This window comes from Phacochoerus africanus, chromosome 6 (assembly GCF_016906955.1).
Source record: "Phacochoerus africanus isolate WHEZ1 chromosome 6, ROS_Pafr_v1, whole genome shotgun sequence".
In the NCBI taxonomy this organism is placed as follows: Eukaryota; Metazoa; Chordata; class Mammalia; order Artiodactyla; family Suidae; genus Phacochoerus; species Phacochoerus africanus.
The window spans coordinates 92,975,859-92,992,910 of NC_062549.1; the positions used below are offsets into that span (position 1 = coordinate 92,975,859).

General features: G+C 43.1%; 1 protein-coding gene across 3 annotated transcripts in view; it reads right to left on the reverse strand.

Moving 5' to 3' along the window:
* Nucleotides 1-367: 367 nt before the first annotated feature.
* The window catches only part of LOC125129501 (CD48 antigen-like), a 28,005-nt gene continuing 11,320 nt past the window's right edge, over nt 368-17,052 (reverse strand). Inside the window, exons 2-6 of one of the 3 annotated variants that reach the window (XM_047784241.1) lie at nt 13,344-13,709; nt 5,353-5,652; nt 4,384-4,494; nt 3,912-4,057; nt 368-1,436 (exon numbers count right to left, since the gene is read on the reverse strand). In XM_047784241.1, coding sequence (XP_047640197.1) covers nt 1,326-1,436; nt 3,912-4,057; nt 4,384-4,494; nt 5,353-5,652; nt 13,344-13,709 — 1,034 coding nt within the window. In that variant the 3' untranslated portion in view covers nt 368-1,325. Of the gene's footprint in view, nt 1,437-2,427; nt 3,396-3,911; nt 4,058-4,383; nt 4,495-5,352; nt 5,653-13,343; nt 13,710-17,052 lie in introns of those variants that run through there. The other 2 variants (XM_047784242.1, XM_047784243.1) reach the window with 2 other exon arrangements.

A 17,052-nucleotide genomic window follows, 5' to 3' on the forward strand; every position in this document is an offset into this window, starting at 1 on the left:
TAACTCACTGCACCACAGCAGGAACTCCCACAAGGATATTCTTTACCATCACTATTACTTAACATGGTGTTGGAGGCATTAGCCAATTCGGTTAGGCAAGAGAAAGGAATGAGGAATAAAAATCAGAAAGAAGGGAGTTCCCGTCATGGCTCAGTGGTAAAGAAACTGACTAGGATTCCTGAGGACTCGGGTTCCATTCCTGGCTTTGCTCAGTGGGTTAAGGATCCGGCATTGCCATGAGCTGTGTTGTAGGTCACAGACATAGCTCGGATCCCACATTCTTGGGGCTGTGGTATAGGCTGGCAGCTGTAGCTCTGATTCAGCCCCTAGCCCGGGAACTTCCATATGCCACAGGTGCAGCCTTAGAAAGACATACACAAAAATAAATTAGAAAGAAGGAAGAAAAAATTATAATCACTCAACTTTTTTTTTTACCTCCAAATTCAAAGGGGTCAAATGATAAAACATTATAAGTAGTAGGGAAATTTAATAACATGGATTAATATATTTTTTTATGTACTATTTTAATCAATGAGTTAGAATACATAATGGGAATATGACCCTATTTTAATAACAACCAAACAATGAAACATGATCATTTCAGTGAGACAGGTCTTTTGACTTTTGTACTCCATGTATATATTATGTAATAAAAATAAAAGTCTGAATGACTTGAATGTTAAGAACCTGAGATTCTTGCACTTACACTCACACTTACACTTCCTATGCTTAAAACTAAGCCTACTAGACGATGCAGCTCAAAAAACAAATGTTTTCCTTTCCACCTTCCTTTCCATCTCTCCCCTTGCATCACAGCTGGCCTCGAATCTTGTATCTGCAGGCCCCTTGCTTTTTTCACACCCAACATTCATTCTTCTCTCTATTCATGGGTCATGAGCTGGGCTGTGAAATCATGAAGGTCTTCCACCCAAGGCCCATCCTTCTCAGGGCCCCCAGCACCCTCCCTTGTCCAGGAAATCATGTCTCTCTCCCCTGACCATCCCTATGAGGTCCTCCCTGGACCATGGCTGTTCCCTGATGGGATTAAATGGTCCACAGGTCTGAAGGCTGAAGGATTTTGCTTCTCATACTTGGGTATTTAAGAAGCAGAGTCACCACCCACCATGTGGGATGTGAGAAAATTGTGGTGGGGAACCCAGGGGAGCAGTTCAGGCTGCTCTGTGGTGTCAGTGAGATTGGTCAGAAAGACTTGAGCTCTAGTTCCAGCTCCACCTTATGGGGGGATCTTTGGGGACTTTAACGGGTAAAGGGAGGGACGAGGCGGATCTTTCCAAGGTCCCTCGATGCCCCAGTGTCTTCGTGGTCTAGGTATCCCTCTGGAGATCTGGGCTCGTCCGAATCTTCTCGTAGACAGTATGGATGGACAAAGTCTGCTCTGGGCCATCTAAGTGGCAGCTGCCCTTCTCTGTGTCTTTCTACAATCCAAGCAGCATTTAGGAATCTCGATTGATTTTTAAGCATTAGAGAGAAGGGTCAGTCAAGCTACGTCTCTTCATGAGCTTCTTGTCCTCAACCAAATGGTTCTGGCTCTCAAGCCTGATAACTCCCCAAAATACAGCTTCAGCGCAGACTTCTCCTTGCACCCAACTAATCTTTGCACATGCTGTCTTCTACATGGGTTGCTATGTCTCTCTCTCCACTCTAAGACTCTACTTGGCTCACTCCCCCACCTCTTTCAGGGTCTCTCTTCTTGCGAGGTTTCTCCTGATATCCTTAGTTAAAGTAGGACCCTACCATCTCATCTCTCTTTTCCGCTTAATTTTTCTCAAGCACCTGTCATCATACAGCACTTCATATTTTGCATATTAATCTGTCATCCTCCCCTCCCTCAACCTAGAATGTATATTCTATGAGGCCAAGGATTGCTCTGGTTTTGTAGACATGTGTAGTCCAAATCAGAACAATTCAGTAGACACAGTAGACACTCAACAAATATTTGCTGAACAAATTTATAAATCACCCTAACTGCTCTTTTTGCAAAAGTGCTTTGAAAAACTGAAAAGCATAAGATAAATGTAAGGTATCATTGCTATAATCCTAATTTTATGAACGAAGAAACTGAGGCACAAGGAACAAAGTAATATTAGAGGGTTGATCAATAAATCTATGTCACAAATGAACTTATTTATGAAACAGAAACAGACACACAGACATAGAAAACAAATTTACGGTTATCAAAGGGGAAAGAGGGTGGGGAAGGGATAAATTGGGAGCTTGGGATTAGCAGATACAAAATACTACTATATATAAAATAGATAAAAAACCAGCTCCTACTGCATAGCACAGGGCACTGTAGTCTATTTTTTTTTCAGTAAAAAAGAATATATAATATATTCTTTATATAATATATAAATATTGTATATATTTATATAATATATTCTTTATAATATATGTATGTGTATCTGAATCACATTGCTGTACCCCAGGAACTAACATTGTAAATTAACTATACGTCAATAAAAAAAGTCATTGTTGGAGCCAAGCCTCACATCCACTTCTCCAGACCCTTCTTCATGCCACCCCCAGCTCTTTTCTGCATTTAGCTGTCTGTCTCCTTGAAGGGAATTGACTCTCTCCATAGACTGGGGGGCTTCCCAAGAGCAGGAACTGAGATGGTAAGGGCTTCAGCACAGGACTGAGTGTCTGAGTCAGATGGTGCCTGATCTTTTTCTCTGTCCCGAAGTCACAAGCTGCTCCCCTCCTGTGCTTCTCTGATAGTGTTATTAGGGCTTGGGTAACAATTAACTATTTTCTGACTCCCCCAAGGCCCAGGTTAGATAGGGACATAAATCGGAAGGGCTGACATGGGAAGTCACAACGTGGCAAGCATCGAGGCAGGTGGGGACAGTGCACAGAAGACTAGGCTGGGAGTGTCCCTCCGTATTCTGTCTAGTGGTTGTCTGATAAGTCCAAGTGTTCCCTCTGTGCCCCACTTTCCACCACTCTAACCTTGCTGGGACTGGACTAGGTCATGACATTTTGTGGTGCAATGATCTGGCTTTGTCCCCTCTTTACAGAAGTCAAAGGATGGGAGAGGAGAGGACCTGGCCACTGGCTACTCCTTGGGCATCCCTACTTGCTTCTCCTCTGCTCAACCTTTTAGGCCAGTAGTTCTTAAAAGGAGTGTCAGCATGACTTGGGAACTTGTTAGAAATGCAGGTTCTCAGGCCTGCCCTAGACCCATTGAATCAAAAACTCCGGGGGTGGGCCCAGCAACCTTCATCTTTCCAAGCCCTTCAGATGTTCCCAATGGTTTGACAATCGTTGCTTCTAGGAAGTCCCTCAAGTGTCCTCTCTTCCTCCAGCTAGTCCTGTCTCCAGGTCTTCTCCCCTGGGCAAATCATTCCATCTGTGGCTGAAGCACCAATTTCCACCTAAGGGCCAGTAGTGGCATGAGATGCTCTCCCAAGGGCATCTCACAAGTGCGGGCATCAAAGCCTTTACCCAAAGAGGTGGTGTTAATGGCAGGCTCTCAGGGAGGTAGGAGGGAGAGGGATACCATGAAGAGAGGAGGAGAAGCATCCTCAGATGCTTGGGTCTGCCCTGGATTCAGGGCCTTCTAGTGTTCCCTACTTTACTTCCTTGGTCTTATATAGATGGCAGGACCCACTGAACACCTGGTCATTTACACTTTGGCCCCTTCTGCTCTGCCATCCCCCGTCATTGGGTAGCAGAGATCTGATGAGGTGTGGACACATGAGTGAGGTAAGCTTCCCATTAGTGGGTTTCCTCCCTCTGCACCACAGCTCCCAACATGTGGGCACCCAGGCACAGCAACCATCTTGTCCAAAGCAAGGATTGGACCCGAAACCTGATGGAGAGCAGAGCACTCCAGACTTCCCAGGACTCAGTGCCCCTGAGCACATGTCAGTTGATGAAATTAGACCCACCTTATGGTGTCTCAGGAGGCCAATCTCTTCGTAGGCAGGGTCATGGCTGTTGGCCCCTCCAGTCTGAAGATCAGCAGATGTCTCCGTGGGAAGAACCTGAGGAGTTGCTGCTGAGCCTGGCACCACTGGCAGGAAAGTGGACCCAGCTGTATACAACAGATGCTCAATGAGCATGTGTAGGATTGAAGTGACTCCTCATTGGCTCGTGGGGGAGGTCAGCCATGGCTCCTGGGTCATAAGATCACATCCCAGACCCTTGTCTTGTCCCCACCATCCACCCCTTTCCTTTCTGAGCCTGCATGGAGCTCCCACCCCCAACATTCCTCTACCCCAGGCTTCTACCAGGGATGAGAGGTCAACGAGCCTCCATCTACCCATTGCACTGCCCCGCTCCCTGGGATCTCTTTCATCCACTCCCGTTCCCTGAACCCCCCCCCCACAGAGCTCCCCTCAGGGTCTACCCAGCACCTGCCTCTCCCAGTATCCATCTTCTTCCTCATCCAGAGCCACACTCCAGCCCCTAGGCTCATCATCAGAACTGTGGGAAGGATGCCCCTCCAAAGCCATTTGCCCTGAAGAGAACCTGGAGTCAAAGGCTTGTGTCAGATCTGCCTGCCAGGCCTGTTGGGTAGGCAAGGCAGAGGAGGTGGGACCAACTTGGCTCAGGGCCTGTATCCCAAATGTACCCCCTTGATGCAGCCCCAAGAGGTTTCCTCCTTTCCAGTCTTTCTACACACGAGTCACTGCCTCCTTAATGTTTCTCCTGCCAGGCTTTCTGTCCCATCTCTGCACAGGAATCTCAGAGGCTCCCACCCCTAACCTACCCCATATAGTTCCTTTATGTAGTCGAGGAATTACCCTAGGCTAATGCAAGAAGTGTGGTAACTGGTCATAGTGACCGCAGGTGTTCAGACTGCATAAAGGAGGGTTGAGATGTGGTTTATGTACTCAGAGGTGGTAACCATCCTTTGAAAGAGCAAATCTGATAATGCAACAAAAAAGGGCAATTATCAGCCCAAATGTGCTATGCATGTCCAGCCCATCCCGGCTGAATCTGGCGGACCCAAATTTTCCAGGGCTGGGGACCGGGGGCTCTGAAGTTCTTCAGTCCTTACTCCTCAAATCCTCTTCCTCCCTTACTTGGATCTGATGTCTAACTCAGCCTCCCAGGCTCCTCAGTGCTGGTGAAGGGTTTGCACATGCTATTCCCACACTGATGTCCTGGATGATGCATTTATCTCCATATATTGGTCTAGTTTCTGGACTTGAAGGTTTAAAGACTAATACTGAGGGTGTGGCTATTCACCAAGGTGGGGACTTTTTGTTTGCATCCTATAAACTGCCCTAAACTGTTTGCATCTTATAAACTGTCCTCCCAGCCTTGCCCTCCCCATGTCTCTGCCTGCCCATTTCTATTCCCTTCCCAGCAGATGACACTCACCCCTCCGTGGACAGATGCTCTCCAGGTATAAGGTTTCTTTCTTCTCATCCACAGGGTTGCTGACCACACAGGTGAGGCGGCTGTTGAAGTGGCTGAGGGGCAGGCTCAGGCTTAGATTCCTGGAGCTGGGGGATGGACCCAGTGTCCCGCTCTGCTCCAGCTCCTTGGGGAGCCCCTGGCTCTGCCAGGTCACCATCAGGTTCCCTGTGTTTCCTGGGGTCCCACACTCTAGGCTGATGTGGCACCAGCCTGATGTGTTAGATAATGAATGGATCTGAATCTGAGGGTGGGGGATGGGTTCTGGGGTGAGAGGAAACAAGAGAGAAATGGAGCTTCTGAGTTAGAGGCCCACCCAAGTATATCACCTCTCTCACTGACGTGATGCAGGTGATGCAGGTCTATTTCCCCCCCCACCCCGGTCTAAGGGGTTTGACTCCCAGCCATGAAGTAGATGGTTAAGTCCCTTCTATGCTAAGTCTAGATAACTAAATATCATAATGTATATTATAATTATATAATTATACACATACATGATAATTATATGTGATAACATATATATCATGGTGTATGTAATAAATAAAACATGGGAGGGGTTGAGAATACACTAGAACATGTTACTGCTCTTGTTTTGTTCAGAGAATGAAAATGTATTGATTATCTTCATTTATTTATTTACTTTTCCCTCTTTTTTTTTTTTTTTTACAGCCATACCTGTAACGTGTAGAAGTTCCCAGGCTAGGGGTGGAATCAGAGCTGGAACTCCCGGCCTACACCACAACTGCTGGCAATCCTGGATACTTAACCCACTGAGCAAGGCCAGGGATTGAACCTACATCCTCAAAGACACTATGTCAGGTTCTTAACCCATGAGCCACAATGGGAACTGCCATATTTATTATCATTAAATATTGAAGTAAAATGGAAGTTTAGTAACCCGTGGGGTAAAAATACAATGTTGTATAATTTCCAAACTACAAGAGAAGTCTGGATCAAAGAAAATTGTATTAATCAAACAAAAGGAGAGGAAAAAACAAAGAAAAAAAGGATAAATAAAAAACATCAAATAAGATGCCCAGGGTAGGTCCGTACATGCAAAATATTAAAATACATTTGAATGCATTACATCCTCCTATTGACCCAGATCAGCCAAATTAGCTATTTACACTACCTAATGACACAGAAAGATTAAAAAGAAAGAGTTGAAAAACATCAGATGAGCAAAATGTTCAACAAGATGATTGCAGGTGTGGCAATAGTTACTATAGATCAAATAAAATTTGAGATAAAAAACATTGTGTGCCAAATAGAGATTTTTTTTTATTACTATGTACCTAGCAACACAGTTTGCAAAAGTCTAAATCCAATCCACTATTCCTACCTTGGATGGTTTTACTATGGCAGATAGACTTAAATAGCCTAGAGAACAGGATGTAACATAGGTAAACACAGATGTTAATGGCCAGGGGGCCAATCTGGTAGGTAGCTCACTCCATGCTCAGTCCTACTTCCCTCATTGTCCTTGCCTTTGTTTACTGAAGAATCTAGAAAGCTAAATTCTCAATTTCAGTTTCTTACCATTGCATTGCTTCTGACCAATAAAATAGGGAAAATCCGCTGGGTGCGAGAAAGGGTCTCTCTCTAAAAAAGAAAGCCTCAAAACAAAAAGGATTTTCCCCCTGTCTTTATCTCTTTTGCTATTGTATTTATATTTTATTTTATTTTACTTTTTGTCTTTTTAAGGACCACACCTTCGGCATATGGAAGTTCCCAGGCTCGGGATCTAATCGGAGCTGTAGCCACCTGCCTACGCCACAGCCAGAGCAATGCAGGATCTGAGCCATGCCTGCAACCTACACCACAGCTCCAGGCAACACCGGATCTTTAACCCACTGAGCGATGCCAGGGATGGAATCCACATCCTCATGGATACAATTTGGATTCGTTTCCACTGCACCACAGTGGGAACTCCCACTGTCTTTATTTTGGATTGATGCCTAGAGAAGCAGCCATCTTGGGCCACGAGGCAACAAGCATGATGACAAAAGCCCCTGTGCCAAGGATGGCAGAGCAGAAAGACAGAGGGAGCCTCCTTCCCTGGGGACAATGCTGAGCAGATGGATGAAGGCCAGCAAATGCTATCTGTTGACTTCTTGTTACATGAGAAAAATAAACTGCCATTTGCTTAAGGCTTTAAAAATCAAGTTTAATTCTAATTGCAGTTAAACATATTCCTAATTTAAGGGAAAAGATAACAATAAAAAAGATTTGATCAGCTGAATCAAAGTTGATTTTTAAATTTTTATTATTATCAATTTATTTAATTATTGTATTCTTAGGGCCACACCCATGGCATATGGAAGTTGCCAGGCTAGGAGTCTAATCAGAGCTGTAGCCACCAGCCTATGCCACAGCCACAGCAATGCCAGATCTGAACCATGTCTGCGACCAACACAACAGCTCATAACAATGCTGGATCCTTAACCCACTGAGTGAGGCCAGGGATCGAACCTGAGTCCTCATAGATACTAGCCAGATTTGTTACCACTGAACCAGTAGGGGAACTCTCTCAAAGTTGATTTTTTGAAAAAGGATCAATCAAAAGAAAAAATAGTGGTGTGTGACTGAAAAATTAAAGCTGTAATTAAATGTCACTAGGAATGAGAACTGGGCATAACTACAGATAAGAGGAGATAGTAAAAATAATAAGGAAGAGGAAGAAACGTATTAATATAATTAAAAGTATTATTATATAGTATATGTACTGTATATAAAATTATAAGGAAGAAAATTATGTGTACAACTCCATGTAAATAAATTTAAAAATATAAATGAAATAATCCTTTTCTAGGAAAGTATAAATGATAAAAATCCTATTAAGAAGAGGGAGAAAACCTGAATATAGCCATAGTCTTAGAAGAAATTAAAAAGATGGCCAAAGACCTGGCCTTATAAAGATCATGAAGTGCATAACGGTTTTAGAGATGAGTGCTAACAAATGGCCAAGGAAAAGAAGATTCCTGTGTTGCACATACTGTTCCAAAGCTTTAAAAAGCAAAATATTTCTGAGGTCATTTTGAAAGGATAGTTTAATAGTCACATGAGACAAGAAGAATACTAAAACTCAAACAAGATGAAACACGCTTACAAATCCATGGGTTAAGCAATTACAAACAGAATTTAAAATTCCTAAATTAAATATTAGCAAATATAAATACACAATACATCATGATCAAGTTGGGTTTATTATAGGAATGCAAGGATAGTATAAATAGGAAATTTATCAATGTAATTTACTGCATTAGCTGATGAAAAGAAAAACGTACCTAGCATTTACTGAACAGGTATGTATTTCCAGGCACAGCTCAAAGGGCTTCAAATTAATCCAACTAATCCTCAAAATAACCCTATAAAGTTGCATTGATTTAGGTGTATTAGTAGAGTCATCTAGAGCAGGATTAAAAGATCAGATAGTAAATATTTTAAGTCTCACTGACCATATGTCTCTATCACAACTACACAACTTTGCCATGATGCGGAAAAAACAGCCAAATACAACATGTAAAAATGGATGTGGCTCTGTTTTGATAAAACTTTTTTAATAAAGTCAGACATTGGGCTGGATTTACCAATGTTTATAGTTTGCCAACCCTTAATCTGCGGCAGTTGTTAAAAATACCAGTTTGTGGGCCCTTCACAAGACTCATTCACTGGAGATGCATCTGGGGAAAATGATATTTTTGTATCACTTCTGATCTGATTTAATGAACAGATTATTGAACAGATAATGAACATATATACACTACTATCTATAAAATAGATAACCAACAAAGGCCAACTATACTCGATATTTTGTAATAATCTGTAAGGGAAAAAAATCTGAAAAAAAATATTATTCTTATATACACACACATATATATAAACTGAAACTATATACACTTTATATATGTATATATATAACTGAATCAGTGTTCTGTGTACCTGAAACAGGACATTGTAAATCAGCTCATAACACATCTCAAAACACAATCATAACACATCTCAAATAAAATGAAATTTTAAGAAAACTCAAATGGAATGTCTATTATAAAGCGTCATGAAGCAGAGACAGGGGTTAGGGAGCATGTGCTCTTAGGCATTTAAAGTATTCATTCAGCAAGTGGCTTTCATGGATTTTTATTACGTTCTTTTCAGTAAGTGAAGGAGTATTAATCAGGCTTGACTAATTTTTTTTAAAAATCCTATAAAACTTAGGTGCAGTTCTGTACATATCCTTTTTAAAAATGTTTAAATGTATTTGGTTAAAGGAATACTTCCTGAATGCACCTATTTGGAGCTGTGTTAAACACTGGGTGGATGCCAATAAGAGTAGGGCATGGGAGTTTCCTTATGGTGCAGTGGGTTAAGGATCTGGCTCTACAGAGCAGTACATCTGTCACTGCAGTGGCTTGGGTCACTGCTGTGGCAAGGGTTTGATCCTGGGAACTTCCACATGTCATGGAAGTGGCCAAAAAAAAAGAGAAGGGCATGGACCCTGCTCTCAAGTTGAGAGCAGACGATACGCAAATAACTATTGCAAGGCAGAGAGAAACATGATCCATAAAAGGATCAGGAAAAATAACTTTCAGGCTTCAAAATGGAAATACATATTCATTAGGAATCAGAAAATCTTTACTTAGGACATGGAGACTCTGAAAGCCATGAGGTAATGAGAGAGAGGCTATATCTGAGGAACAAAGTGTTTGGATGGCAAGACGGCTGGAACAGTGGCACCAAAGGATGGAGGATCTCTAATGCTGGGATGCGAAATTAGTTCTACAGGAGATGGGGAGTGAGCAAGTGTTGCTAGGAGATTCAACATGGGTGCTGGCAGACTCTCAGAAAATGGAAAGCAAAACAAAGGGAAACCAGCTGGTAGCACTTCTACTTTTGCTAGCAACTCCTCGCTTGTTCCAACCTTGTGGTTTTGCCTTTGCCATGATTTGTTTGTTAGTCAAAGCATGCTAATCCTGGTTACAGGTGAGGGCATGACACATCTCAAGCCCTGACAATCCGAATATGCTATTTTCCTGGTCGGTAACTCATCTAGGGGTGACCTTGTGACCTAAGCCCAACCAGTAAGAGCCCATCCTGGAATTTTCCACATGGGGTGGACCAGGAAACTCCCTTTGCTCTCCGGTTGTGTGGAACCCATAGCTGCAGAAGGCTATACTCCCAACCACATAGAGAAGCCCAGGAGAATAACTCGGACAGGAAAGGGAGAAAGAGACCCTGAAAGCAAAGATAATAGAGTACTTGGTCCCTGACAGACAGGAGAGAGTGCCCATCAACTTTCTGGTTCCTGTGAACATGAAGGTCAGAGGAACTCCTTTATCGATCTTTCTCCTATGTATCTTTATCATGAAAACACCTTTCATTAGCCTAATTTGAGTAGGCTTTCATTTCTTTTTTCTTTTTCCCCCCTTTGTATAGATATATCTATATCATATGGAAGTTCCCAGGCCAGGAGTGGAATCAGAGCTCCAACTGCTGGCCAACGCCACAGCCACAGCTACTCCAGATCCTTAGGACACTGAGCAAGGTGCCAGGGATTGAACCCACATCCTCATGGATACTAGTGGGGCTCTTAACTCACTGAGCCACAGCAGGAACCCCAAGGCTTCCATTTCTTGCTGCCCAAAGAGATAGGATAAGAATGTACTGACATGATGTTACTCAGGAAGCTAAGGCCAGGTATTTATCGACCAAGAAGGAGAGAGAGAGAAGCTCGGGGATGAGGAGCTGGAGACAGCTGATGTGTTTTCCATCTTTCACTGACCGGACAATCCAGCTTCAGAGCCAACCCAGTCAATCCAGCCTCCTCTTTCCAATTTCTTCTGTTGGAGTCCCTCATCCCGCCCTTGCTCCCACTAGGTGAGGTGAGCAGAGAATGTGTGGGAGAGGGATATTCCCTGGAGAGCCACCAGCATACGTCAAGAAGGAAATGGGCCAGGTGGTGAGAAGAAGGGTAAAAAATTTGGAACATGGCACATGGAGGAAAGTGTCAGGGAATGAGGCTGAAGAGGCAGCCAAGAACCAAATCCTGTAAGGGGCTGGGCTTCTTTTCCTAAGTGCCATTTATCCTGTGGGGGTTGGGGACCAGGAGCATTACTTGGTTTTAAGCAAGGAAATAACAAGAAGAGCACTACACTTTACAGAGATCAAAATATCAGCTTCATGGATTTGCAAGGGAGAAGGAAAGAGGCAGGGAAGCCAGCTTGAAGGCTGCTATGATAACCCAAGTAGAGGTGATGGAGGGTGGAAGCCAAGAGGACCAATGGGAAAGAGATCTGGGAGGTTAGATACCCCAGCCTCTGCTCCCTCCCCTCCTCCTCCCCCTCCCCTCTCTACTGTCTGCCTAGAGCTCACTGCTTCCTAGGGGATGACAGTGTTTGGCTCTTCATTGGCCTGGGAACTCCAAGGGACAGGGGCAGGAGGTATCCTTTGGTATCTCTGACTTGCATCTAGGACAGAGCTTTGTCTTAATATCTCTCTGGCTGGTTTTCAGATCTACTGGTTTAAAAGCATTTTACCTAGGTGTTCCTGTCATGGCTCAGTGGAAACAAATCTGACTAGCATCCATGAAGATGCAGGTTGGATGCCTGGCCTTGCTCAGTAGGTTAAGGATCTGGTGTTGCCGTGAGCTGTGGTGTAGGTCACAGAGGCAGCTCGGATCTGGCATTGCTTTGACTGTGGTGTAGGCCAGCAGCTATAGCTCCAATTCGGCCCCTAGCCTGGAACTTCCATATGCCACAGGTGTGGCCATAAAAAGGAAAAAGAAAAAAGAAAACAGAAATGAAAGCCTACTCAAATTAGGTCAGTGAAGAGTGTTTCCATGATAAAGATACATAGGTCTGTAGGAGAAATTGACATATGCCCCAAGTGAGGCTCAAAAGAAAAGGACCAAAAAAAAAAAAAAAGACTTTTTACCTAATGACTAGTTCTAACGTTCGTTCTCCTACTTTATGTTTTTGTGTTTGTTTTTTGTTTTTGTTTTCTGTCTTTTTGCCTTTTCTAGGGCTGCTCCTGAGGCACATGGAGGTTCCCAGGTCAGGGGTCTAATTGGAACTGTAGCCGCTGCCCTACACCACAGCCACAGCAATGCGGGATCCGAGCTGAGTCTGTAACCCACACCACAGCTCACAGCAACACTGGATCCTTAACCCACTGAGCTAGGCCAGGGATCGAACCCACCACCTCATGGTCCCTAGTCAGATTCGTTAACCACTGAGCCACAATGGGAGCTCCTTTGTGTTCTTTCTTCATCTTTTTTGATATCCAGCTTTGTTGGTTGGTTTTGCCAAATTTTTTTTTTTTTTTGGTCATTCAAGAATTTCTAAATCAGTTTTTGAACCAACCGATCAAGGACATTTCTGATAGAATGACCTATTTCTAATATCAACTTTGCAGTAGTTTATAATTGAAAGACATATTTTTTTTATATTTTGGGGTGGGCTTCTATATTTTTGTATTCCTGGGGGACCTCTCAATTGATCGTCTGATAAAACTTTTATGGTTGTCTCTTGTGAGATGTGTAGCCTTACAGCCCATCCTGTATCCCCTACCTTCCCTCTGCCAGCTCTATGTGGGTCCATAGAGTGGGATGTGGGACTGAATGATGGTCCAGCCCAGGAGAATACAACAGTGGTAGCCAGGCCTTACCATCGTTCTGCTGGAGGTGGATTAACTGGAAAGCGATGAAGCGTAAGCTCTTTTCCATTCCTATTCTAAATTAAATAATGTTAAACAAACACAAGAAATCAGAAGAAATTAAGAAATTGTATCTAATATTTCCTAAAATGTAATTTTTAAAATTTGGTTTTGTTTTTACCTCATTTGAAGAGTTGCAAAAACTCCTAAAAAGGATGATTTGTTTTACATCTGACTTTAGGCTAACTTACTTGAGATCAAGTGGTTTGGGGAATGCCTGCTTGGGGTATGGTCCTATACCTTACCATATAAACAGAGTCTAAAGGCTTCCTCCTGGGATTTTCCTGAGCGGAATTTGATTCTCGCTGTATATAGTCCACTCATTTCCATAGTGAGATTCCTGATGCTCAAGAAAGCCATCTCTGTTAGGCTGAATCTCCACTTGAATTCTTCTTCAAGGTCATACCAATCAGGGCTAAGAGTATTAGGATTCCAGGACACCAGAATCTGAGTTCTCTCATCATCTTCAGAATCCCAATTCCACTCAATCTCTCGGATGTTAGGATCCAAAGAGGAGTTCAGTTGCAGCTGAACAGATTCCCCCACAGTCCTCTTCAATGTGCAGGACGAGCTGGGGTCACTGACAGTCTGGGAAGCTGGCGAAGGAATAGCTGAGATTAGAGGGAAAAAAAAGAAAGAGTAAACATACGCTGTATCCACTGTGTGCTTTCACATTACATGCATCCTACATTTATGAAAGGAGAATTATCTCCATTTTTACAACAAGAAACAAAGCTGCAGAGAACTTGCTTAGGGATTGGTCTTGCCTAGAAGTTGGCCGTTTTGATTCAAGCTCATATCTGTCATATTTTCAGATTCATGTTTCCTCTTGTTGCAGATGTTAAATAGGCCTTGGGTCTAATGTCAGGAAATAGAAACTGAAAATATTGAAGCTAATAAATAATAATACAATTTCCCCCATTTGTCTGCATACACCAGAAGAAATTATTTCAGCTTTCTCTGCTGCCATCATTTTTTCCTCAACCCCCTACACAACGGTTTTTGGACATTACTCTTTTGAAATTGCTCTTGAGTAAATTACTAATAACCCTCTAAAATGAACATATTCATATGTCATTGGTCAATCCCTAGTCTAATGGGCCCATCTTGTGGCATTTGATATGACTATTCCCTCCTTCTTGAAACCCTACTTATTGGATACAATTTTTTACCTCTTTGGGCCCTCAGCCCACATTCATTCAATAAATGTTTAATGAGCTAGGCACCACTGAGATTGCTGGAGACAGAGTGGTGAACAAGAAGACCAGGTCCTTGCTTTCATGAAACTTCCATTCTAACAAGGCAGACTGCCAAAAAAAATCAGGGGAAAACAAATGACTTCAGATATAAGTGCTATTAAAAAAAAAATAAAAAAGGATGTGGCACAGATTTCATGTCTGCTGCCTGACAACTGAACTTCTCATATTTATGGAATTTTCCACCTTATGATTCAGAGCCCATCTCCTGCTATAGAAGGTGAGAACTGCAGATATTTTTTCCAGCCACCTTTGCAGCTGAGGCAGCACATAACCTGGGCTCCTCCAATCAGAAACAACCACTCAGACTTTCAAACAGAATCTAGTGACATAAAGGGAGGAGGACCACAGTATCTGTGCTATTGACAATAGCAGTCATGGCAGCAGCCGCCTCATTGCCCGAGGCAATGGTGGCAGCAGTTCTGGGGCCAATCAAGGGTCCAGGGTCAGTGGTATTGGGATGTAGGCTATAGTGTCTGTGTCAGGAGTGACAGACCAGCTTCTACTGGACCTGCTCAGGTGGTACAACTTAAGGTGTTGCTCCTGGATGAGATGTCTCAAAACCTGCTCACCTGGACCCTCAAGCATCTGTGGGCTACCCGATTTCCTCTAATATATATATATTTGGAGTTCCTGTCGTGGCTCAGTGGTTAACGAATCCAACTAAGAACCATGAGGTTGCGGGTCCGATCCCTGGCCTTGCTCAGTGGGTTAAGGATCCAGCATTGCCGTGAGCTGTGGGGTAGGTTGCAGATGCCGCTCAGATCCCATGTTGCTGTGGCTCTGGCATAGGCCGGTGGCCACAACTCCGATTCGACCCCTAGCCTGGGAACCTCCATATGACGTGGGAGCGGCCCAAGAAATGGCAAAAAGACACGCGCGCGCGCGCACACACACACACACTATATATATATATATATACTTAATTAATTAGTCAGTTGATTTCTGTTACTTATAACCAAGAACCCTGATTGACACTTGGGATAATGTGATAGAATACTGGTGGTTTGATGGAAGTGTGAGGTGAGCATATTCATTAGGAAAGTCCCCTAGGAGGGTATAAAAATTAAAGTGAATCTTGAAAGATGGCAAGGCAGAATTAATTATTCCAGGCAGCAGAAAAACATGTGCAAAGTTTCCAGTGCAGAAGTGATCTTAGCTTGCACTTGGGATGAAGGGAAGGCTGTGGTTGGAGTAGAGTGAGTGAAAAAGAGATCTGAAAACAGAAGACTGAGACAGGAAAGGCTTTGTAGGGTGGGTAAAGCAGTTGGAAGGATTTTGAGTTCCACAGGAAGCTGCCAGATGGTTTCGGGCAGAGTAATATCATTTTTATTGATCACTTTAGAATAGATGCTCTGTGCAGAACAGTTTCTAGGAGGGCAAGAAGAGGAAAAGGGATTCCAGTTCAGAGGATTTTATAATAAGTTAAGTGAGAGAAGGATAGTGGTAGGGGAGGAGGAAAAAATGGGGAGATTCAGGGAAAAAAAATGGAGTTAGAATGATAAAGATTGCTGGTGGACTGGATGCCAGAGAGAAGTAAAAGGAGAATCAAAGATGATTTCTAAAGTTTTTGGTTTAAGCAACTGGGTAGATGGAGGGACATTTATCAAGCTGTATTTATCGTTAAAGCTTGAGGAGAAGCAGGTTTAGGCGAGAGTAGGCATAATGAGAATTCAGTTTTAGACATGCTAACTTTGGCTTCCAAGAACTGATGTTAAATAAGCCGTAAGATGTGAATCTAAAGCCCAGGGTAGATGTTAAGGCTGGAAATGTGGCCCTCAATGCAATCACGCTATTTGTAAGCATGGGATGAGCTAATATCACATAGGGAGACATGATAGCTAGGGAAGAAAAGAGGGAATAGTACTGACCACCAGAGGATTCTGAGAAATCTGTTGAGAAAGGTGGAGAAGGAGCAGCCAGTGGGAAAAACCAGGTGAGTGCATGGTCAGAAAAGCCAAAGAAGGAAATTGTTTCAAGAAGGAAGCGTGACTTGGAGAACAGACTTGTGGTTGCCAAGGGGGAGGTCGAGGGAATGGGATGGACTGGAAAGTTGGTGTTGGTAGATGCAAACTATAACATTTGGAGTAGATAAGCCATGAGACCTGCTGTATAGCACAGGGAACTATATCAAGTTACTTTCGATGAAGCACGGTGGAAGATAATGTGAGAAAAAGAATGCATGTATATGTATGACTGGGTCACTTTGCAGTACAGCAGAAGCTGACAGAACACTATAAAATCAACTATAAAAGAAAAAATAAAAATCTGGGGAAAAAAGAAAAAGAAAGAAGGAAGGGTGGACAATGAAGGCAGCGCTGCTGAGAGGTGAAGTCAGACTGCTCTCCAACCATTTTTTCCCTCCTTGGAATTCTTTTGTGCTTCTTCTTCCTTTAGCACTTACCTTCTTGATATGTATATTTCCCCACTATTATATTAAAATCTTCAAAAGATACCCATCCTGCCCTCTGTCTCCCATTGCTTACCATCATCCCCAGTAAAATGAAAATGCAGAACAGTCATAGCCCACATTCTTTGCTCACTGCACAACCTTGTAACATCCTAATGCCTCTCACTGCAAATCCTCCCAACTTGGAGGTTTCACCGACATAGTCAAGTGTTCTATTTCCAGACATATATTAGATCTTCTCTGAAATTATGACTCCTTTATTTCAAGAATATATACTTACCACTTAAA